The sequence below is a fragment of the Gekko japonicus genome, unplaced genomic scaffold, assembly GCF_001447785.1.
Source record: "Gekko japonicus isolate JY-2015 unplaced genomic scaffold, Gekko_japonicus_V1.1 scaffold360, whole genome shotgun sequence".
Taxonomy (NCBI): Eukaryota; Metazoa; Chordata; class Lepidosauria; order Squamata; family Gekkonidae; genus Gekko; species Gekko japonicus.
The window spans coordinates 380,393-405,479 of record NW_015172015.1 but is presented as its reverse complement, the minus strand read 5'-3'; the positions used below and the strand labels follow the sequence as shown (position 1 = coordinate 405,479).

The 25,087-nt window shown below is 43.9% G+C and overlaps 1 protein-coding gene across 2 annotated transcripts in view; it reads right to left on the bottom strand.

Moving 5' to 3' along the window:
- Positions 1–11,049: 11,049 nt before the first annotated feature.
- The window catches only part of ASPSCR1 (alveolar soft part sarcoma chromosome region, candidate 1), a 123,943-nt gene continuing 109,905 nt past the window's right edge, over positions 11,050–25,087 (bottom strand). The window contains exons 14-17 of one of the 2 annotated variants that reach the window (XM_015420360.1): positions 20,989–21,040; positions 12,295–12,364; positions 11,826–12,016; positions 11,050–11,185 (exon numbers count right to left, since the gene is read on the bottom strand). In XM_015420360.1, coding sequence (XP_015275846.1) covers positions 11,172–11,185; positions 11,826–12,016; positions 12,295–12,364; positions 20,989–21,040 — 327 coding nt within the window. In that variant the 3' untranslated portion in view covers positions 11,050–11,171. The remainder of the gene's footprint in view (positions 11,186–11,825; positions 12,017–12,294; positions 12,365–20,988; positions 21,041–25,087) is intronic. The other variant, XM_015420359.1, reaches the window with a different exon arrangement.

Here is a 25,087-nt window from a genome sequence, read left to right as displayed (position 1 = left end):
CCTCCCTTGTGCAGGCTTCTTGTTGCAATTAATCATAGAAAGTCAAGTAGCTTCAAAGAGTTGTTTGGCCTCTCCCCACCCCCTCTTTGTAGGACGAAAGAAAAACTTTCAAGAAGGGGCAGAATAACAAACAGCATGTGTGAGGATCCCACATCACGCAAGGCCCAGCCTCTCTGTCAGCAGGGGAGGGAGGGGGAAAGCTGTGAAATAGTAAACCTTACACATGGAGGGCAGGGCGTCTGGTTCCACTGAGAAATAAAGCCGAGGCCCAGTGAGGGAGAAGCAGCTGCCCATCGCACTACTGCATGTCACATCAAATCCAGGAAAGCAACAATACCCTCCAGTGGTGGTTGATATGAGCTTGCCGGTTAAGTACCTAAGAGGCTAGGCTCCTGCATGATTGCAGTGAACAAGGCCAAAATATCCCTGACACATCCCATCCAGTAGTGGTTACTCTTGAGACTGGGATACGTCATTTTTCATTGCAGATGTGGCTCTGGTTGCCTGCAAACTGAGATTCCCCCCCCCTCAGAAAGGCCTGTTTCCTCCTCTCGTGTAGTGGATTTAATCTCTTCCTTTGACAGCCTCATAGCGCCATCCAAAGCACATCTACACTTTTCTAAGCACACTGACTTCCATAGACTTAGATTCGAAATGCTGGCTTAATGTTTTACTGATTTAATCTCAGAGTTGGAAGGGGTCACCTAGTCCAACCCCCTGCCAATGCAGGAGCTGTGCGTGTTAACTGCTGTCAGGTTACAGCCCACTTATGGCAACCCCTCATCCAGTTTTAAGGCAAGAGACTTCAGAGAAGATTTGCCGTTGCCTATCTCTGCATAGTGACTTTCAGCTTCCTTGGTGGTCTCCCATCCAAGTACTAAGCAGAACTGACCCTGCTTTGCAACTGAGATCTGATGAGATCGGGCCACCTGGGCCATCCAGGTATCCCTGATACTTCAAAAACTCTGATGAAGAGTCCACCACCTCACGAGGGAGACTTCCGGTGCCAAAGGCACCTCACCAGGAAATTCTTTGCTGTATTTTACATCCATTAATCCAAGTCCTGTTATCCGCAACACAACATATCTGCCCCTTCCTTCACATGGCATCACTTTAGGTGTCAGAAGGTGGCTATCATATCACCTCGCAAATATCTCTTCTCCAACACAGAGCTATTATATTGTTACAAACCAAGGTTTGATACTAGGGCCTGGGGAGCGGGCTGTAAATCCTGGTTAGCATTGCTGCAGACTAACACTAAATGATCGTAAACATGGGAAGGTGTGTGTGTGTGTGGGGGGGGGAGTTGACTCTGAAAAGGTAGGAAACATGTTTCTGAGGCTGCGTCCTTAGTTACAAGGCATGGGCTCTATGATTACATCTGCACTGGACAAGTATGGCATCATGCCTTCCCATGGAAGAGAAAGCATCCTGATTGCAGTACTGCAAACCACTGGCACACAGACCAACCCTATGCACACTTACTGGGAACTCCTGCTGCGTTTAATAGGATGTGCTTCAAAGTAAGTATGTGTCGTATAGGATAAGGTTTGGAACCATAAAGCCACATATAGTAATGAGAATTGCAGGACCTAGGTTAAAATTATGATAGCAGTAAGCTAGTGTCAAAAGTTTGAACAGCTATCTGTTAAAACTCTTTTCCTCAGCATAGGTACAGAACTAGGTACTGACAGCCCTTCACAGCTACTGCACTAAAATCTTGCTTCTATTTAAAAGATGTTTGATCTACAGAAGAATGCATAATTGCAGCCCTAGAAGCTTTGCCTGTTATGCTGGTACATCCAAGTGTCTCCTCCTAATCCATAGGCATAAAAAACCCCACTGTGGTTTACCTGAGCTTCCAGTTAGAGCTTGAAGTTGTCTATCCCTTCAAACAGTATATTGATCAGGCAGGTGTTTTGTATAAAAAAAGCCAAAAAGCCACCAGCATTAAGAGCTCTGGTTACATATTTGCACGCATGCACAAAGTTAACTTGAATCCTGTTATACAGGTACTAGGAATGTACTAAGGAACAGTGAATACATATTTAAGTACCCATGCATGCACTCATACCAAAGTTGAATTAAAAGCACATGGGGCTTCTGTTTTAATAGACTTGCACACTTGATTTTAAATGAGGTGTCTGTGCTTAGATTCAGATTTTCTTTGGCAAATCCAAATGGCAGTCCAAGCTTGGTGTTGAGAAAGAGAGGGACATTAGAGTATCACTATCCTTAAAGGTTGAACAGACCTAAACGCTCTGCATTCCCTGTATGGGAGAGGAGGAGCACTTTTGGTTCAGCCAGTGGCAGTCTTGTCCTCTGAGGGCCAAACTAGACAATATGATTTCTGAGTTAAGTCCTGATTCCCCAGACCTGGCTCACTTTCCCCACAGCAGCTTCAGAGAAGGGCATTTGAAGGGCCTGCAGGGGCCTGATTTGGCTTGGGATGGTGGAGAGGAGGGAGGAGGGGTCCCCCCCTCTCCCCCCCAGTGCTGTGTTTCAGCTCAGGAAAAGGGCATGGGGGCAGAAGTCACCCACCCACCCTTAACACCACAGTTCTGAGTCAGGCCCCTACAAACTTGAAATGCCATTCTCGTAAGTCAGGAACCCAGATCCACCTTGTTAGAAATCATATTGTGTAGTTTGCTTGTGAGTGAACAAGCCACGCTGAGTTTTGGTGCAGAGGAAATGAGTTTGGTCAGATAAGAACACGGCGAATGAGGTAATTAGCAGCTTGAAGGCAGGTTGCTGAGAGGTAGATTGCTGTTTACCTGTTTACCAGCAATCTCATCCTGGCACAGCATGCCAGCCATATTGCATACAAGTTAGTCAGGCTAAACTTTCATTTGAAAACAATTAGGATTTTCATTCAAATAATCTAGCAGTGATCCTGTGAGTCTGCTGCAGTCTCACTAAACCCAGCAGGCGTTCTCTTTACCCCCATCTGTGGTTAAACAGAAACTGTTAACAAGATCTATTAATATCCCTAGCCTGGAAGAAAGGCAGAGTTGAGCTTCCTCATTGCAACACAGGTCCCATTATCCTCTACTGAAATTCAAAGTAGTCTACCTAAAGCATAATTCACCTTTTCCGCTGGAAGAACCAATAGAAGCCATGGCAAATGCAGGTGTAAAGGCGCTGAAGCAACTGTTGGTCAGGAAAAAGGCAAGCTATTAAAAATGGATGTCACTTGCAACTTTAAAAAAGAATGATTTACTCACTGTGTGTGAGGATGAGAATTAATGGGATAAAGAAGAGAACAAAAGCTCTTGAACCAAGGCTGACATGTGGCTTGGGAGAAGACAGACACACCAGGTGAAGCCGGGCAAGTCCAGCATCTGTCACAGGGCAGGGTACATGTTAATCCAGCAGAACAGCTACCTCTAGGAAAACACTACTAAAGAATTAGCTGACCATTTAAAATTGGGAATAGGGTAGGTGTGACCACAGTGCACAAACTGTAGCACTGCTATGATCTGTGTTCATTTTTAAAGGAATGGCTTCAAACAAACATTGTGCTTAAAACCAAAGTCATTCCTCAGTCTTTGAAATGTAACAGTATGTTCAAAACCCTGAGACAAGACAGAGTTTGGAATTTTTAGTGTGGGGCCCATGCTGCCACAAAGACCATGGGAACCCACCCCTGTCCAGCTTCCCTCCAGCCCTTGAAATAAAACATAAAGCCATAAAACAAAATTCTGCGTTGTTTAAACTCAAATCCCTTTCAATGAAAGATTCGTGTATATAATCCTTCCTAATAGCAGTGTGCATATACCATTTCAGTGGCTGCTTATGCGCCTAATTTTACAGTATAAATAAAAGACAGATCACAGGAAAAACCAAAAAGCAGCTTCGGTGTCAATGCTAATAGGTCCAAAGGAAACCATTGCAAATGTAAGAAGACATTTGCCAAGCTCCTAGACAGAGACATGGAGGTTTTCTACAGAAGATTTCCTTTGGTTTCCCCATTCTTAACTGTAGCTGCCAATTCAGCGCAACAGCAATGGGGCTTTCAAATGGTCAGTTCCCCCACATTTTCTCTTCCCCAGCCTTCTGTAGCTGCCATCCTCACACAGGTCTTAACTGGGTAATACTAGATCAACTCACCATAGCATTATAATGATCTATTGCAACAATGTACTAGTTCACAACTGTCATTTTTTAAATAAGGTAAGCCCCTCTGATTGCAGCTATGACAGAAAAGTGGAAGCTGTACATTTCCCATTCTAACTTCACAATGAAAAGGGCTAGAGAGTTACTGATAGCTGAAATGAAAGCTGGGCACTAGACCATTGTTGCAACAGATTGTTATAGTATTATAATGGCAGTTACTTTGTTATGCTTTCAAAAAAGGTGGGCATATAGCAGGTTTAAAAAAGAATGCAGAAGAAAACCCAAGAGGTGCATAAAGAGCCACCATCATGCTGTGAGGAAGCAGGAAAGTGATTTTCAACAGCATCCAAACCAGGGCAAATAATCTCTGTGTTAACACCCCATAGACTCATCAAAGAATTATCCAGATCTCATTCTGCTAAATGAGGATTGTAAGATTAGAACTGACACGGTCTAGATTCTACCCTTACTCTCGTAGCAATCACCCCCTCCCACTACCAGATGGCAGCATCACGTGTACAGTGATACCAGCTTCAGCAGCTGTTGTCTTATACTCTCCTTAGGAAGTTTGTTTGTGGGTGACATTAAAGATCTATTCTCTTAGTGTTTTAACTGCTTTCTGCTTGCTTTGCTCAGCAGCTTTCCTCTACCTTTTCCCTCCCACAACTTCTGTGAATTTCTTCAAAGCAGCTGGGCGCATTTGGAAGTAATTAGACCTGAAGGGAAATGTTGGCCAGTCTGGGAGACAATGACAAGTGCCAGGAACCCTTGGTGCCCCTTCCAGCCACTTTGAAGTTCATTCAGATGGTACAATGCTCTGTTTTCTTTGTTCAAAAAGTGGAGGCAGGAGGAAAATGGGCCATGTCAAGCTCTCTGAATAGGGAGTAGGTTACTGTTAACTGATAAAGAACGTGAATGGCAGGCGGGCACAGAATACAAGAGGAGAACTTTGGCCTCCCTGCTTTATCATCTGCAAAAGTCATGTACATTAAAAAAAACATAATAGCATGGCTCCCATTGGTAGATGGATACACATTACTAAAACAATTTTGATAATCTAACTCCATCGTTTGACTAAACCAAGGCTATTGCACTTTGGTCACATTATGAGAAGACAACAGTCAATGTAAAAGACAAATGCTAGGGAAAGCAGAAGGCAGCAGGAAAAGAGGAAGACCCAACAAGAGGTGGATTGACTCAATAAAGGATGCCACAGCCCTCAGTTTGCAAGACCTGAGCAAGGCTTTTGGAAGTGATTCATTCATAGGGTTGCCATAAGTCAGAAGTGCTTCCAAGGTCTTTAACCCGCAGGTCTCAGAGTCCCACTTTGAGTCAGGGGCTCCTACAGATCCATTTTTTTCTGCTCCTTTTTGGAAGGACCTGATGATAATGTGTGCATACAAAAAAGAAAGTATACTATGCTATCTACCACTCCTTGCATACATTGAAACCAGTAGGGCAGTGAAGCAAGGTCATCCATCAATAGAGAACATTCTTTCTAGCATAAACAAGAAAGAGACCACTTCCTACCAAAGCTCTCTGTTGCTTGCTCTCTCTCTTCCTCCGGCTTGTCCTGCCCCTCCAACAGTTAGTTTTCCAATGTTGTGTGCATACTGCACATTCCTCTCCACAATGAAGTCACTCCTCTGCCTCTTGTTCAAGAGGGCTTTTCTAGAAAGGCAATAAAGCCATACTATAACAGAATGATTCAAGACGGCACTTAGTAGTGGAAAGGGACTACAGACTATACCACTCTGTTTTAGGATGTGTTGCCTGCATGTATTGCACTGTTGTTGCTGTGTTATCTGCTGATGTAATACTGCGTTTCTGCATTATATCTGCACTCTGCATCATGTCTAATATACTATACTTATTCAGATTTCTGTAGCCCTAGTCCCTGTACCCCGCTTATTGGATGTCCCTTCATCACACTGTGTAATCTGCTTTGAGTCACAGTGAGAAAGACAGACTGTAAGCACAGCAAATACATAAATGTGACCACTTGCTTGTTTGCAGCTCAGTGAGTGTGATGCTGCCACCTGCATCTTAAGGGGGGGGGGTCCTTGAGTCTGGAAAGGTTAAATACCACTGATCTAATCAGGATCACTGTACCACAAAACAGGATAAAGGCACAGGAATGATAATGTGCATCAGTGATGTCTAGAGCACTTGCGCATCCAGCCATGTATAGAAGAGCCAGGCCTTTTACCACCAGGTTAATGAAAGTGTGGAGAAACCCACCCACCCCCTTCTGAGTTTTTAAAGTGTTCCTGGGGTTTTTTTCTCTCCTCTCTCTGGAAGAGCAGGAAGGTAGGTCAGTTACCTGCCATAGTTATGTAAATAGCTACTCTTGCAAAGGAACGGAAGGATTTGGTTAGGAATCTCCAGGTGACTCATGGAGATTTCCCAGAATGCCTGCGAGGAAGGCTCCCGGGATGCACCTGGGTGGCCCAGCATCCACTTGGGTGACCTGAGCAGACCAGGTCAAAGGGGGTGGAGAGTGTGATGTAGAATGGGTGGAGTCAGAGGTTTAATAAAAGTACTTGCTCCCAGGAGGGAGGATCTTTTGGCTCTTGATGCTGATCTTTGGAAGAGGACAGACTGCTTAGCTCTGTTCTGCAGGCCAGGAGCCATCAGCCATGTGGCCTGGCCTGCTGGCTGCAGAGAACCTAGGTAAGGAAACATCCTTAGAACCTTTTGTAGCCTTCGAAGATTGAAATTGCCTACTCTACTTCAACATCTAACTAGAGTACATTTTAGAACCAGGGACGGGATGCGATTATGACCAACTTTTATTTGCCCTTCTGGTTGCTGATATGGTGCTGTGCTAAAAGTATGCTTGTAACCGTTTTCTCTTTTTAATAAATATTTTACTTGAAGCTGGTAGTGTTCTCTGGACCACATAGTTCGCTCAACTGCCTTAGACCACACTACTGTAAGAGGGGAGTCCCAGGAAGGGGGAAGGCAAGCAGTCGGCAGCACCTGTTGCCAATCCTTCAGGGGCCCCCCAAAGAAGGAATCTGGTCCCTGTGTTAAGCAGGAGCTGGGTAGCAGGAGACCAGAGGCAGAGCCTCAGTTTGAAAAGGGGTGTCAGGAGTCTGTCCCTCCTGGCAGGAAGACCCCAAAAGGATATTGGTGGCAGCGGTACCCTAGTAGGAAGAAGTATTAACTAAGGTGCTGTTACCGCCTCTCCCTCTGTAATCATTTTAGAACAACAGTGTTAGTGCTGTGCTGTTGTCAGGACACATCTTTGTTCTTCCCAAGGAAGCCCTTAAGGCAGTGATCAGCAACTTTTTAAAAAATTTAGAAGCTAAATTTTGTATTTAACAAGGATAAGGATGGCAGTGCATTCATTTGGCTTGGTGAGGTTATTATATGCATGCTGCAGGTTAGAGCACCTGCACGTATCCACGTTAGTGCTACTTATTTTGCTAGATTGGTGAGAAGATGATGCACCCTGCTTTTTCTGTAACATGTGCAGCAGCTCTGAGGATCAAATGAAGACAAGATTCTAATGCCAAAGACTACAGATGAAGTTCTTTGACCAGTACAAAATAAGGCAAAGCAAAATCTTGATGGGGGTGTCAGTATTTCCCTATCAATATTTGCAGATTTGATTTCCTGATAGATACTTGAAGAGAAGAATGTCAATCAAAGATTTGAGAAGTTTGAAAAACTGGAACAAGAACAAAAGATTACTGATAACAACATATAGATTTTGATGTTGTAAAGGAAGATATACATAAAAGTAACTGGCTATCCAATTAAAAAAAAAACAGAATACTGGGAATGTATGATTCTGGTAGATTATCATATTCTAATGGCCACCTGTGGCCACCATCTGCAGACAGCTAAATCTGCAGGCCGGGGCCACATGAAGGCTAAAGAGATTTTTCTGCAAACTTGGGTAACTCCCCAAGTTTATAAAATAATCTTAAATTTAAAAAGGGATTTAAATTCCTCTAAAAGTAAAGCACTTACCTCCAGCAGTCAATGGTGGTGGCACCAAGCCTCTGCACTGGATCCAGTGGCGGCAGCTGTGTAGCCCGGGACTCCATGCTGGGTCCAGCAGTGGTGGCTGTGCAACCTGGGAGCTGCACTGAGCCTGGTGGTGGCCACACAGCCCAGGAACCATGCTAGGCATGCCACCGGTGGTATGGCCTGGGAGCTGTGCTGCGCATGCTGTTGCCAAAGTCGAGAAGCATGCTGCTGTCAGCAGTGCAGCCTAGGAGTCACACCAGGCCCAGCAGCGCCTGTGCAGCCCGAGGGCTGTGTCGGGCCTGATGGTGGCTGCCAGAGAGGCCAAAAGCTGCACTGGGCCCAGCAGCAGCAGCCCTGCAGCCCAGGACTCTGTGTGGGGCCTGGTGGCAGCCCAGCCCAGAGAAAGCCTGGGGGCCATACTGGGACTGGCAGCAACTTCCAGACAACCCAGGGTTCCACATTGGACCCGCTGGCAGCTCTGGGGCCCAAGAGGGAGGTGGCAAGGCTGATGTCCAATTGCTGTGGCTACCTGCTGCCCAGAGTCCTATCCTGGGAGTTCTAGCTGAATCAACAGTGGCTGCCCGAAGTATGAGGGAGGTGGGTGGGTCTTGTTTGGCTCCTGCAGAGTCAGGGAAGTCCCCAACTTTGCCACAGGTGCTGGCCCCAGACACTCATAAAAATGTTACTAACTGCAAAAGCCTGTGGCTGCAAAACATTCAAAACTAATGGTCCATTCATCAAATAACTGAAGAAAGCACTCTCGGTAGCAGAAACAAACTAAAGCTACAGGTATTACTTTGGAACAGAACCAGAAATTGATTAATACCTGTACAGGTAGGTCTCTTTTTTGGTATACTGGAACAATCACTGTAAAGATCCTCAGTTAGATGAATGTATTATCCTGTGTTTGGTAATACACTTTATATAATTGTAATGAAAGAACAACAAAGCATGATGATTTTATTTGTCAAAAGCCAATGTCAGCAGTTCAAATATTAGATATACACGTATCTCTAAACATACAATTCCAGCGAGCTATCTAGTGTGCTTCTCCCTCCCAGTTTCTCCAACAGCGGATTTGGACGTGAGGCTGTTTCCTTGTTGGTACAGGAGAAAACTAATGACTTTCCAGGACCTTCCAGGAGACCTGATATCAGGGGCTGGTAGAGTTGGAATTTGATGGGGGGCATTCTCCCATGGTGGTGACGATGTGCTCCTGACATCTGCCCATTCACTCACTCTGCCCAATCCATATCGAAGGATAGTAGCAAGTGGCAACGACAGCCGCAGCTCCTCTACTTCATCCCGCTGGATGGGTAGGATAAAAATCAATAAAATAAAAAAATAATAATAAAAATTGCCATCACCATCAAGGACAGAGATCAGACAGGGAGGGGAGGGGCTGTGGCCCCGTGGTAGAACATCTACCTGGCATGCACAAGGTCCCAGGTTCAATCCCTGGCACATCTGTTTAAAAAGGATTAGATAGTAGGTGATATGAAGGGCCTCTTTCCGAGACCCTGGAGAGCTGCTTCTGGTCACAGTAGGAAATACTGACTTCAATATACTGAGTCAGACCATTGGTCTAAGACAGCTTTCTATGTTCATGTGAGCAGATGGCATTGGCAATGAGGAGGAGCAGTAGCAGCAGCTGACAGCCTGCTCACTCTCTCAGGGACAGTGACAGAAAGAAAAGCAGCAGTTTGTTGGCTGGGTTTGTTGGAAAGGGGAGGTCTACTTGCAGGTGTAAAGGTCCCATGGCTCACAGAAACCTGGAGCCGGCCCTACCTTCTAGGCTTGGATAGGATACTTGGGAGAATATGGTCTAAAGACATGAGTGCAAGGGCCAGAGACACTGTAGCAAAAAGTAATGCAGCTGTTGCTGGGGGCAGGGTAATGTTGAGGCTAGGACCATGATCATGGAAGCTGGTTTAGCGCACACACAAAAAGAAAGCAAACCACGGGCATAACCCTCCTAAAGCTGGAAAAGAGTTTGGGAACTTGAAAGCAAAAAAGAAAAGGACCAAGTAGACAGCAATATAGAAGAAACATTAATTCGTTTGAATAGCAAACGAATCTGAGAACAAGAAACTTTAAAAAATGAACTTAAGCTGGGAGACTATAGTGGGGCAAGTGTCCCAGGACATCTCCAATTACATCCAGGACTGGTATAGCTCCCAAATCAGTTGGTAGTTGTCTGACAAAGAGCTGGAAGGATGGGAGGAACATATATTTACTGCAATTTCAAGAACATAGATTATAAAGCCAATGCAGCAAAAAACAAAAGGCAGGGATATGAGGAAAGGGCAGCACTGATCTTGCATAATTTTGGCTGCTGTTTTCTATACTGTTTGTACGATACTGCAGTGTTGCAGGTTTTATGAGACAAGACACCCCAAGAGAACCAGTGCAGTCTGAAAAAGTCAACCTATCCCTGTCTACACCTCCCCCACCTCTATTTTGTGGGCTTTTAGATAATTTTTTATATTTTAAGTTCCCTGCACATTAACAAACAACAACAAATTAATTAGACAACAGCAATGTCTTACGCTGAAAAATGAGAGCATCCAGGGTCCACAAGGCATAAAGCCAATGGACTATCAGAAGCAAACTTCCAGTATGGAAATTGTATGTCAACTGAATTTGTTTCACATCATGATCTCATGAGCTTTGGCCAGGTCATCCAGCAGATTTAAGCACCCATATAACCAACACCATGGCCATGAAGCTTTAATCAAATACACAACAAAGGCATCAAACTATTTTCACTGCCTTTGTACTTGTCCATTTCATGTTATTGGAAAACACAGCAAGCCCAGAATCTCTTCTCACCACTCTACTCCAGCTGCCCAAATCTACAACTAGCACATGGTGTTGCAGACAAGGTTTCTTTCACTCATCCTTAACACAGAAGAATTGGCAACAGGGAATGAAGTATTGCAATTTTATTCTGAAAAATCAATTTGTTCAGTCACATCTTTATGCATGTTCTTTGATGCAGCTCATAGGAATAAGATGGTGTAAGGGAACCAGCTAGGCAAGGCATCTCTTTGAAGAAAGGTATCATAAGTCCTTCATTTCTTCCCACCTGAAACACAAGTATAGACTCTTAACATCCTCTGTCACATTGGGACTTTCATGCTGCCGAGCTTCCATGAGTCTCCTCAACACTATGTACTCTCAAACTGAAATCCATACAGTATTCTAGACTATTGCTGGGTAGCAATGGGTGAGATCACAGCTGTAGTCTCTGCACAGAGTGACACATATGTACCATTCTAGAGAAAGATACCGAAAAAGGGGGAAAAATACAATTCAAGGGAAAGCAAATGCCCCCAGCCAATCAGTTATAATGAATTCCTCCCCCACACCAAATAATGATATTCAGATATGATGCCAAAGCAAAACCCATTCTGCAAGGAATTCCCCCTCCCCCTTTGATTTTCTAGCACTCATTCTCCCTTTCCAACATTTAACCTCCACTTTGGCTACTTCCAGTTCCTCAGAGAAAGGAATGAAAGCCAGCCCACAAACTCTGAATGGAAAACAATTCTTATCTGATCCCACTGGGTCAACCATATAGTGACTGCTGTTTCTGTACTTTTAATTTCTTTGAAATAACTATGTTTCGTTCAAAAAAACATATGTACAGCACAAGACTGCAGGACAGGATCCCTCTTTCCTAGGGAAGTCCTTGCTAGGCAAGCATCTGACACTTCAGCTGATACCTGGCAGTTTCAGCCACTTTGGCACTTTTCCAGATGCAGTTCTCCTTGCTGGTGGCTGTGTCACTTCAAGGGCTGCTGCTGTTGTGTGCTCTGTAACTACACATTCATCAGCTTCATCTGGTTCAGGTGGGGGACCAGAAACAGACTCTGAACTTGATAGAGAAGTATGAGCTACTGATCTGGACAAATACCTGGCAGGAAAATGTAAATGTTAGATGTTTATGTTGGTCTTCATCTGCTGCACATCTGTTGAAAAACCCAAAGTTCTAGACACCGTATTTCAGAACAACACTTTCTAGTCCCTTCTGGATTTTGGCAATATGGGGGCTTCTCTCTATTCAGAGGGGATTTACAAAGCTGTGAGATCGCATACACAAGCAAGCTTTGTCAACTTCTGGCAGATTCTTCAGTCAGTGAGGCAATAATCCCTTCCCTGCTTCAAAAAGTATTACTCACAATGTCTACTTACCTAGCCACTAAGAGGTCAGCTTCTGATGGGGAGACTACAGATTCCATTAGATCCAATCTGAGATAGTGATCTGTAAAACATACATACTCATAAATCTAAGTTTATGCTTTGTAAATGCAGTAAAAATCCTCCTGCTGTATCTGCATCACAGTGCTTCAAAGTCATGAAGCCTGGAGATGCTCCTCTGTTCTTTACAAGACTAATGACCCCCCCAAGACAAACTAAGCCCTCTCAGTCCCTCCAAAACTGAGAAACACTAATCTAAACTTCTGATAGTGTGGATTTTAGAACACCCCATTAGTCTGTCTCAAACCCTATTCCATCGTGTGATCATTCCTTTCCTTTCTTTCAAGCTCCTTTCATCCAATGATCTTGAGCAACGGATAAGAAATCTATTTCTTTCAGAAAAATATGGTGGAGAGATACTTGGCCATAGCGAGCATAGTTCTTGGGTGTCTATCCACCAACAGATAGGGGACTATGTTATCTTTTAATACAGTAGAAGGTAATTTAGTTAAAATGGGGGCAATCCATAACTTACGATAAAAATTATAATGAGGGCATTCTAATATATGGGACAGGGAGTAAGTATTGGCAAAGCCCCAAACTGCAGTATCTCCCATGTACAACTGCTGAAGGGGCAGCATTCAGACGTGAGAGCATAAATGCTCTACAGTAGTGAGGAACCGTTAGATATTTGGTATACAGGCCCTCACAGAGGTAAAGAGAGGCCCGGGCCAGTTCACACGGGAGGTTGTGAAGGCTAGTATTTCTGTGTCTGTAACTATAGCCAAATTAAGAGTTAACATCAAAAGTGTAAATCTGAGCTCCCCCCCCCCCCCAATGTGAGGCCTGGGCCAAATCGCCCTGCTGGCCTCCCCTCTCAGAGGCCCTGTAGGCTGGGGGGTTGGGGATGGGAGGGTGCCAAAGAATTGGGTGGAGTATACTCTCCAAGCTCCTCTAACTCAGCTGAAATAATCTAGGTCTTTTATGTGTTTCTTGATAGTTAGCAGAGATTTGCTTTTCCCAATTCTCAGTATATCATCCTTTGCTAGGCCAAGACTAGATAGTTTCTGGTCTATTTCTTGCATCTAACAGGAATAGAATTGATCTTGGTTAAACTCCTGAAGTAAACTGCGGTCTGATGAAATGAAGATTATGACAGTATCAAAAACAGAACTGCCAGACAAGCAGTTATGGTGCCTCGTCCTATGTGTGTATAAGTTTCTTTAATCATTTATCCATTGAGCATTTTATAACATTGGCCTTTTACTAATACACTATGCTGGTACAAAAGATTTCTAGATGTCCTCTCCAGCCTGCCACAGAATCTTACTCTGATCTCTCCTGCAGACAAAACCCTCTTAAAGCTCACTCCACTATAGTGGTCAGTTCTGCTGTGTTTAAAAGGTGTGATGACCAGGCAGAGAACAATTAAACAAATGGTTTATTAACACAGTACTGGGGCTCGAGAAACAAGACAAGGTGCTTTAGAATATATAACTGTTTAAAGGCAAAATAAACAAATCTAACACGACTACCTTGTTCACTTAACTGGTTACTACTTCAAGGCCCACAGCCACCACCCTCTAAAGATGGAAGGCCTGATCACTTACGTCATGACGTCACCAGCTGTAGGCATAACATTCCCTGAGCTCTGCAGTTTCCAGCTACTGTCACAAGTGTTTTAACTTGCAGTTTCTCGTGTACCCAACAAGATATTCTCTTGATTCTTTCACTGCAGTATTCCAGACACTTCACACTAGCTTACAGTGTTACTGAGTTCAGTTTCCCTTGCATATTTGAGTGCATGTTTCGTATAATTTACAAGCATATAATAGGGGAAAGTGGTGGATGTCTGTTGTATGATGGTATTGAGTTCAGGGGCAAATATATGTGAAAGGCAACCACATCACTTCTGTAAAGTTTTCAGTTTCCTCTGTGATGTTTGTGACAGTCTTTGCCCATTTTCTCTTTTACAATAGTTGTTTAGGAATGCATTGACTGCTACCAACTGTTAATATGTACAAACTCATACTTAGGTAAGACATTTTCACATTTAGCATTGCTAAACAACCAGTGAGACAGCTGGATCTATAGCCTGATTGTTTTAACAACTCTTAAATGAATATTAGGTCTGCTTTGGTACTGAGGCTGTAATCCTAAATCTCCTTCCTAGGGGTAAGCCTCATCAAATAACATGGGATTTACTTCTGAGTGGACCTGTTTAGGATTGCTTCCTTGTTACCAAAGAGCTAAGAGTGATGGGTGGCCCTCCTGTGCAGATCAAAAATCCACAATAAGAAGCCACCAAGAGCTAGGACAGTGGTTCTCATGCCATGGGTCAAGTTTTAACTAAAAGTGGGTTGGGACCCTCTAACAGATGGGTTGCAAATTCACAAGGGGCAGAGTTTTTCCTGTATAACTGCTTCTCCTAGTCAAACTGGAAAGTTTAACCACGGCACAAGAAAAAGCATTTTCTTCACATAATCCATGAAATAAATTTTTAACTGCTAGAGAGAGAGAGAGAGAGAGAGAGAGAGAGAGAGAACACATACATAAAACTATTTCCATAGCGTCTCTCTATTGCAAAGATGGGGGGGAAGGGGGAGGAAGGGAAGCTTCTGTTAAAATACCTCTTTCTTCTGTTAAAATACACTGTGTAAAAAAACCCAAAAAACCTCCAACAACAACCCCAGGCCACTGTGGGAAAAACAAAACAAAAAAACAAACCCCAAAACCAACTCCAGAAATCCTCCCTCGTTTTTGTGATGAGAAAACCAGTCCGGGAGAAAGAAAGAGATGGTCGTTTTCAGCAAAAAGGCATATTTAATCCAGATCTGAAGGACAGAAACTGTTGGGATTCTTAGCAGACAAAACCTCTACATCCACATGGCCGAATGGCTTCTCTGAAATGGGAGAATGGCTTCTCCCACCACCCCTTTTCTCAGTCAGAACAGAGACAAAAAGAGGGAAGATGGGCCATTAAAATGCAAAAAAAGGCTCTCGCCTACAGCCAACAGTAATCTCCTGTAACTGAAGTCTTCAGCAGTCAGTCAACTAAATTCAAACTACTGCCAAATTCTCCTATTAATCAGCTATATTCAACAAAACATTCTTACACTCTTAACTGTAAACTCTCTAACTCTGCAAAATTCAACAACACATTTAAAGGAACACAACCATTTACCTGAAATCATTACACAAAACAGCAGCCCTCTGCTTAGCCCCACATAAGCACAGGGAGATTGTTATGACTAATCTCCTCGCCATTGTGGTGACGTCAGAGCCTGGTTGTATGGCCTTCTATTCAGGGGGCAGTGCCACAGCCCTCTTATACCAGGCACCCTGCCTGCACTCACTCTGAGCCAAGTGAGGGATCTTTCTCCTCAGACCAGACTATTCCCCTCAATTTAACTCTGTGAGAGGGAAGACTGCAGAAGAGCAAAATAACACAGTTTTTCAGTTCAAACAGCTTGTCAGAATCTCCTCACACAATCTCTGGAAACTGATTGGCTACAACTCTCGCTATGCATCATGGGGATTGTAGGCTGCTTTCTACTCCCACACTGGTCTCTCCTGGGACCAGGCTGCACTAGGCCTTGCTCCCAGTCCTGCACAGATCATGACAGTAGGCATCACACAAATACATGTTCTTAGGTGATCCATGCTGAAGGCAATTGTAAAGCATTCACACATTGACATTAACAGTACTTGGTATAAGTCTTGGTCCCAACGGAAAGTAGATACAGAATACAAATAAAGTGCCACTTTGTTTTTACGTAATATTAATTTGAAATGTTAATTTTTCTCTCATGATGTGTGCAGTTCCAAAGTTTGCATGTTCTTATATTGTTTCCACATATTCTTACTTTGGACCTCTCAGGGGCCTTTGATACAGATGACCACTTCATGCTTATCCCTTGGCTTGAAAATGGAGTTGGTATTAAGGGCATAGCCCTTCTGTGGTTTCACTCTTTTCTGTTTGATCAGACACAGAGCGTCTCCACCAGAGCGTCTCAGCCCATGAGTCATGGGCTGAGGCAGGAGAGAAAAAGGAAGGAAGGTCTAGGCTGAGGGCCAACCCCTGCTGTCGCACATGCTCTGAAAGGCCCACCTGCGCCACCACTCCATGACAATTTCCCACTAAATGACTGCTGGTCCATGGGATTGCTGAGTTCTAAACAGAGCTCAGCCAGTGTCATCCAACTGCCCTGCAGGCAGGGGCAAGACTGGATGCTGGGGAGAGAAGTTCCTCTCCTAGAGGATCAAAATGGTCCATGACCCTGCCTGCTTCCAGGGAGGAGTTACTTCCCATAGATTCAGACTGCCCCAATGTGAACCACCGGAGAATGTCCTGAACTTTGGGGGTTGAATGTTATCAATATGTAGATAACTCCCAGCTCTATGTTTCATTGTCCAAGTCCCCAGATGGATCCGTCTTAGTTCTGAACTGATTCTTTGAGGCTGTGGTCAGGTGGCTAAGGTAGAACAAACTGAAGCTGAATCCAGACAAGACAGAGGTACTGCTGGTAAAGAAGACTGATATTCTAGAAGGACTGTATCCACTTGTCCTAGACGGAGTGACAGTGGCTTTTTCAGAGCAGGTTAAAGAGCTCAGGGGTGCTCATGGACTCTGCCTTGCTGTTTGAAAAGCAGGCTGGCATGGTGGCCAAGAGCACCTTCTATCAGCTGCATCTGACTCGCCAGCTCTCTCATTATCTAGACTCAACTGATCTGGCCATGGTCCATGCTCCATGCTTCTGTAACCTCATGGATGAATTACTGCAACACCCTCTACACATGGCTACCCTTGAAGACAACCCAGACACTACAACTGGTCCAGAATGTGGCACCTGACTGTTGTCAGGGGCTAGCCTCTGAAAACATATGTTGCTCAATCTGAAACAGCTGCACTACTTGCCAGTCTGTTTCCAAATTCAGTTACAGGTGCTGGTTATGATCTTTAAAGCCCTTCACATATTTCAAGGACTGTCTCCTTCCATATGAGCCTGTGTGCGAACTGCAGCCATCTGCAGGCTATCCCACCACTTAGGGTGGCCCGTTTGGCATTGACCAGAGCCCAGCCTTTTCCACTGTGCCTTTGGCTCTGTGGAATGGGTTCCCTGAAAGGGGGGGGGGGGGCTCCCCTGCAAGGCATGCCCGTTTGCCAGGGCTTCTGAAGGGGTTTAAATGGTAGGCATATTTTAAGGGGGAGAAAGGGAGGATTTGGGGCTTGCTATTTGACCTTTGGTTTTAGCTGGGGATGTTTTTAACAATTATTGTAAGCCACCTCAAACCAAGAGGAAAAGAGGATACATGTGTTTTAAATAAATAAGTAAATATACCAACTGAAGCTGGTCTAGTTAAAGACACCATCTTGTCTACTTTGTATGCTTAACATTTCTTAGGATGTTAAGCTAACATACAATATGTGAGCAGGAATACACCAGACAAAATCTCAGCAGCAGTGGAACTGAGCAAGGCACAATCCATGTGAAGCATGCTTCTTTGTGTGAAAGCAGGCTTTGCCCCCATTTGAAAAGGAACATTTTCCTGTGTAGTGACCTGATCATATAACTGCATTCAGTTTTGTATATTGTTCTGTACAGAAAACAATCTATTCACCTCAACAGAAACGGAAACATAGCTATTTAGACAACCACCACCAATAGGGCTGCCAGTCTCCAGATGGTGGCTGGAGTTCCCCTGAGACTAAAACTGATCTCCAGGTGATATGGAGCTGTATCCCATCGAAGTCCTTCCCCTCACCAGCCCCACCTTCCTTAAGCTCCACCCCCCAAATCTCCAGATATTTTCCAACATGAAGCTGGTCCACCAATGAATGGAAGAGAGCAACCACTCCCTTAGCAATCATTACCACATTGCAGAGACTCCCACTCTGGGCTGATGTCAAGCTAGAAGGTTTTGTGGCCTAGTCTAAAAGCCCCAATCAATAGTCCACATTTTCTCCACTATACCTAACATGCCCATCTGGAGTCAACCATCGTTGGCACTGTCTGAAGCCAGGGAGAGTTTTTCTATATGCAACTGCAGCCACTGTGCAGCCTTATACGTAAGAGCAGGTGTCAAACATGTGGCCCACGGGCCGAATTCAGCCCGCATAGGGCTCAAAACCGGCTCCCAAGCAACCTCCTTCTCCTGCATCCTTTTCCAGGGCAGTGGCTCTTTGTTTCCTGCCTCTTGCCTCCATCCCCCCTCCCTCACTCTCACTGTCTCACTCACACAGAGAGATAGAGATAGAGAGAGCTTTGTGGCTGCTTCATGCTGGAGAGCTACAAAAACAATCTCTCTTTCTCTATTTCTCTCTCACACACACACTCACACGCTTCTGCTTCCTTCTCTGGGGCTGCTCCTCCTCTTTTCAGGAGGAGGAAGAAAGAGAGAGAGCGAGAAAAAAAATTGAAGTTGCAACGTTTTATTCCAGGTATAAGCTTTTTGTGTGCAAGCACACTTCTTGGGTGGGTGGGTGAGTGGGAGGGAGGGAGGGAGGGAGGATTCTTCTGAAAAGCACAATGTACATTGCGGAAATTATTTTGGCTTATTCTGAAAAGTTGTTTTAAAAAAAGATTGGATTTCTCTGTTCCTATCTGGATTAATTTTCTTTCAAAAAAACCCCTAATTAGGAATTAGAACACATGAATTGGTCCTTAGATCTTGGAGACTAGAGTGATTTCAGATGCCAAATGATAATAGCACACATTGGTAATGAGACAGGAAAACTAGCTCTCAATTCAGTCCAGGAGTATGCATTGTCTCTAGTTTCATTATCAATTGTAATTCAGCAGTCTCTTTTTCTTTTCTTTTCTTTTTTTAAGACCCCCGGAGGGGATTTTTTTATTTTTTATAATACTACATAAACTACAAAGAAAAGAAGGGAAGGGGAACTACAACTAAGGAGAAACAAAAGTAACCCACACTAAACTAAAAACCCAAGAGTAGGAGATCATTACCCTGTTAGACTGCAGTTAGTAATGAAAAAAACCTGTTAATAAACAATATACTTTGTGAGATCCTGTTTTTCTAAGCTTATGTGTCAGTTTATTACTTGTTATGAGAAGATTTCCAGAGCATCTCCTCCAGCTCTCTTCGTAAAGGCAATTTTCAGAGTCCTTCCGCCTTTACATCTATGCTAGTTCTCTCTAAAGTCTTGATGGCTTCTTAGACGTTCACTCGAAATTCTGCAATTCTCCTCCGTCTCCAAAGGGATAACACTGCCAATCTTAAGCCTCTTCCTTCTTGGTCTCATCCTCGGGGCCCAGTGGCATCTCACAGGCTTCTTGATCTTGAGGTCCGGTTCAAGCTCTTTTCTATCAGCCGAATTTAAGACGGCACTTTCTAAAAACATCTGCCGGGAAGGAGTTAAGTCCTTGTAAATCTTTTCTGTTTCTCTCATGCTTTCCCTCCTTGTCTCTTTGAGATCGCTGTTAGTTTTAGTGTCCATCTCTTTTGCTTTGACAGCCCTCTGTTCCATCTTTTCTGTTATTGTTGCCAACTGCAGCTGCCGGGACACGAGTTGTTGATTTATCTTGGCAAACTGATGGTTAATACCAACAAGTTGCTCAAGAATCAGCTTGGTGGCTTTTGCTATAAGTTCTATATATCGCTTACACGCTGTTTAGTCGCTTAAATACTCATGGATATCTCCCACAGCTTTTCGCTTCCAAGTATCCATTTACAATTGTCTCTTTCTCTCTCTCCCTCCTCCCTCCTCTGCTTATCTCTCTCAGCACGATTCCAGGTTTTTTGGGGGGGATTTTTGCTTCAAAGTGCCCATTTACAATTGTCTCTCTCTCTCTCCTCCCTCCTCTGCTTATGCAAATGCGTCCGAGAGGCATCCCTCTCAGCAGGATTCCGATCGCTCAAAAGGTTTCGGAGGGGGGGGGATTTACGCTTCTGTTTACGGTTCGCTCATTTTAACTCACAGTTCATTGTTTCTTAACCACGCTCGTAATCGCTCCTTCGCCAGATCTCCTGCGCTTGACTGGGTCGGCACATTTTGTGCCTTGCTAAGAGCGTGCAGACAGCGGGGAGGACCGTCAGGGCGGAGGGCAGCCTCAGTTCCCTTGCAGATAGCAGGAAAAGAGGCTCACCCTCAAAAGCCCTATGGCTTGGGGGGCCTCCCTGCCCCCCCGTGGAGGCGCCGATCCAGTGGCACCCCTCCCCTCCACTGCTGTGCGGAGCGCCCTCCCCGAGCCTCGGGAAAGGCATCTGCCATCATTGCGCCGTAGACCCCGCCTCCAGCAGTCTCTTTTTCTAATTTTCCTTTGAAATTCCTTTGTAAGAGCACTTCTATTCTTAGGTCAGCAACTGAATGTTCTGGTTTCTAATGTCAGACATATGTCCACTTATTCTTTGCATCCTCCTAGACTGAATCCTCTTGGATGGAATTGAGACATAGATTTCCCATCCCATTACCAACACTGCTATCTCCACGCCTACAACCCCTCTGCATATCACACCTAATCCAATCAAGCCTACTATTGTCATTCACCTACTATCGCCATTCAACATCTGAAATCAACTTTATAAAGTTTATATCTCTGGTACCTCATGTTACATTTTATAGCATGCACGGCCTGGCCCAACAAGGTGACATTTATGTCAGATCCGGCCCTTGTAACAAATGACTTTGACACCTCTGGGTAAGAGCAAGATATGAAGGCTACTCACCACTGCACTTTTCAGATCCAAAATGTACAACAGCAGCAGGGAAGAGGTTAGCCTGCAGCAAAGAGATACAGAAATCCCTGGGTTAGAACAAACACAGGAAGCACTGGAATGCTTCTCTTCTAGCTAGCTTGGGAACTGAGCGAATGCTCTCATGCGCGTGCACACACACACCAGCCTCCATCTTAAACAAATGAGGGCACCAGGGAAAGTGAGGACCAACACCTTTGCCACTTTTTAGAAAAAGCTGCCAAACAGAACAATTTAAGATAGCTTTTTGACTGAATTGCTGTGATGTTTCATTATGCCATGATGTTTTAATCTTGTTGATTTGGGGAGGGGAGTGATGATACTCTTTAGCTTTAGTTGAATGATATGGAAAATTGGTATATAAAATATTTTAAATAAATAAACACAAAATGAGAAAAAATTATCAGCATTTGCTTGTCAACGCACTGCTTCTCAAGAAACCAAGCTTCCATACTGGCAACAAATCCTCTTAAAATATAAAGCAGGAGGAAAATCAAAATGAAAAGGAGGTGTGAAGATCTGGCATGCCTGTGTCACTGGCTGAGATGATGTCAAATATTTGAGTAGCCTAACTAACTTCCACAGAGAGCATAATCTGCTTTTACTGAGACCTTCCCAGAGACCTTCAACTTTAATGTAATTTTCTAGTCCTGAAATAGTTTTCTCTCATATGACCCTCCTGACTAACGGTTGCTTCTTGTGAGACATTTTAGACTTATCTTCTGATATCAATGTACAAAATTCCCACACTGCATTAATTTTAAAGGGCATATGCACGTATAAATTTATTTGAAGTACATGCAAGTGGGAGCCTGATTTTTTAAAAGCTTTTACTTTAATTTGCATGCTCTTCAAACATTTTGTAGGCAATACTAGAGCCAAATTACAAAAAATGTTAATGAATGCCTTGTATTAACCTTGTGACAAAGCACCTCTTATTTAGATTGGTGTGGACTGGACAATACATTGCAAATGAGCCTGTGGCAGCATTTGGTCCATGCCAAGGCCTATAGATCTTAACATGCCATCAGCTATAAAATGTAGGCTTCCTTCTAGACAGACCTTGCAGGCAGTGGTACTTCTTGTGTGACACAACAGAAAGGACGTGATTTAGTTTTTCATGGTGGAGCTACACATCTGACAGCAAAGACAGGGTTCCCAATCCCAACCCAGTGTTTGCAGTCAATGGGCAAAGGAACAGTGGCATTTCCCATGCAGAATACTGACAAGGGTGTGAAAGGATTACTGAAAGATGGGGAGGATACAGATCAACTTAATGAATTCTCTGCATATGTATTTGAAGTGGAAAATGTTGGGCAGATTACTGTCTTTTTTGAGGTGGATATTTGTGTGTGTGTGTGTGTGGAAGTCATAGTTGACTTCTGACAACCCCTAGTGGGGCTTGGATGTTTCAGATAGGTGGTTTGCTGTTGGCTGCATCTGCATCCCGGCCCTGGTATTCCTTGGAGATCTCCCATCCAAGTACTTGCCAGGGTCAGCCCTGATTAGCTTCCAAGACCTTACGAGATTGGGCTTGCCTGGGCTATCCAGGTCAGGGTGGACAGATTACTGTCCTGAACTAAATTTTTCCAGGAGAAACTGACAAATCACTGGATCCAGATGTTATATATTTAAGAATCCTTAAACAACTCAAAAATAAAATTATTGATCTTTTAGTAAACATGTAACTTCTCACTAACACCATCCTCTGTGCCAGAACACTGGAAGATTTCCAACATCATGCCATTTAACATCTGTCCAAGGTAAGTTAGTAGAAAATGTAAAAGACAGAATTGTAAACATAAAAAGAATGAGCCAAACTGAAGATAAGCATGGCTTCTGTAAAGGGAAATTCTGGCTCCCCAACGTCTTAGGATTCCTTAAGAGTGTCAACCAGAATACATATTGGAGTGATCCAGCAGACATTCAGACTTCCACAAGCAGTTGGTTTACTGTTTCATCAAAGGCTACTGAGTAAACTTAATCACAAAATAAGAGGATATTTCTTCTCATAGATTGGCAACTTGTTAAAAAAGAGAAAGAAGACAGGGGGGAAATGAACCATTTCCACAGTGGAGGGAGATGAGTAGTGAAGTCCAGCAGGTATCTGTGCTAGGACTGGATCTATTTAATTTATTCCTAAGTGACCTGAAACAGGGGGGTGAACAGTGAGGTACCAAATTTGTGGATGACACCAAATTGTTCAGGATGGTAAAAACAAGGGATAAAAACAAGTTCCAAAAGGATCTCTCAAAATTGGGTGCATGGGCAATAAAATAGCAAAGTAAATTTAAATGCCAAGTGATGCAACATCACAGGGGAAAAAAGAGTCCTAATTTCACATATACAGTTATGGAGTCTTAGCCCCATTTGGATTGCTGTGTATAGTTCTGACCACTGAATCTCAAAAAGAATACTTAAGAGCTAGGAAAAGTTCAGATTATGGCAACCCAGATGATCACAGTGTTGGCGCACCCACACTATGAGACAAGGCTAAAGCCCCTGGGGCTCTTTAGTTTAGAAAAAAAATGCCTGAGGGATGACATGACAGAGGTCTACAAAATTACATGTAGAGAAACTGGATGGAAACTCCCTACAGTACTGGACCTCCAGATCACCCCATGTACCTTACTGGCAGTAGATTCAAGATAGACAAAACAGACATATTACTTCACACAACTTGCAGAACTCATTACCACCAGATGTGGTGATTGCCACTGATTTAGATGGATCTAAAAGAGGAATAAACAGATTTATGGAAGACAGACCTGTCATTGGCTATTAGCTGAATCAGGCCCTCTGGATTCTGTGGGAAGCAGCCAGTAGGTCAAGAATGTTGTCTGTGAGATCTGACTGACTGCTGATGGTAACGCGATGCTGGACTACATGGACCATTGGTCTGATCCCGCTTGGCTACTCCTATGCTCATTTTGGGAGGAGGAGGGTTAGTAGACTATGTGTGTTTGACCCTTCCCCTATGGCACTTTTATATGCCAGTCCCTCCTGCCACTCACTTTTTCCCATCAAACATGTCTTGGAGCCTGGCTGGAGAAAAGATGGCTGGGGAAAGGGGCTACAAAGGAAAAGTGGTGTAATTAGGAGATTCAAGTATTCTTCTTCCATTCCACCACTTCCCTGCAAACACCCCCCCCCCTTTGTAAGAGGTGCTGTACCCAGAGTTGGATGTTTCATGTTTCACAGCAAACAGATAATTTCATTAATTTTTCCAAGGAAAACTTTTAACTTTGTTCCAGGGCACATTTGAGGGGTGCACCTTGCTGTAGCTAAGCAATTTGGGCCTGGTCACTGGTTGGGATGGGTGATCTCTTGAGAATCCTACATGTTACTCTAAGCTACATACGGAAGAAAGGCAGCATATAAATTAAAAAAGACTAAAGCCTAACTATAACTGATAACATCCTACATCCTTCTGCACCATTAGACTTGTTGCTACTTTAAATGGCTGATGCTGGACAGCATGCTGGGAATAATCCAACCCAACAGTATATTCCCTATTAAGGGAGAAGAACAAACCTTAGTGACTTACAGACTTGAAATGGGTACATGACATGATGAGTTTATCAAACACAGGACGGGGATCCTAATTTGGGGAAATTGGGTGTGTGTGTGTGTATACACAGAGTGGCTGGTAGCATACATCTCCCAGGAAGAAGAGAGACCACCCCCCCAAATCAGCACCACAAGTCACCTCCTTTGTAATGATCAGGACTTTCATACAGTCAACCTGACATCCTAGCAGCAGGGAATAATATTTATTAGGCCTTTTAAAACATTTCCTTTCCCAAGCAGCGTGCAGGCTCCACCAAAAGCCACTCACAAAGGCGGCTCTCCGTAAACTTTGTAATTAAAAAGTACCAGACACTGTTAAGAAATCCCAGAGAAAACTCTGACAAAAGCTTTGATGTCTCCGCTCCCTTCATCTGAAGGGATCCTACTATTTAGGGAAACGATAACAACAACAAAAAGTGTGCCCCCCCAACCTCTTCACACACACCATCCTTTTCACACCAGCCACAAATTTGGAAAATGAGGTTTTTGTAGCATGTTAGTA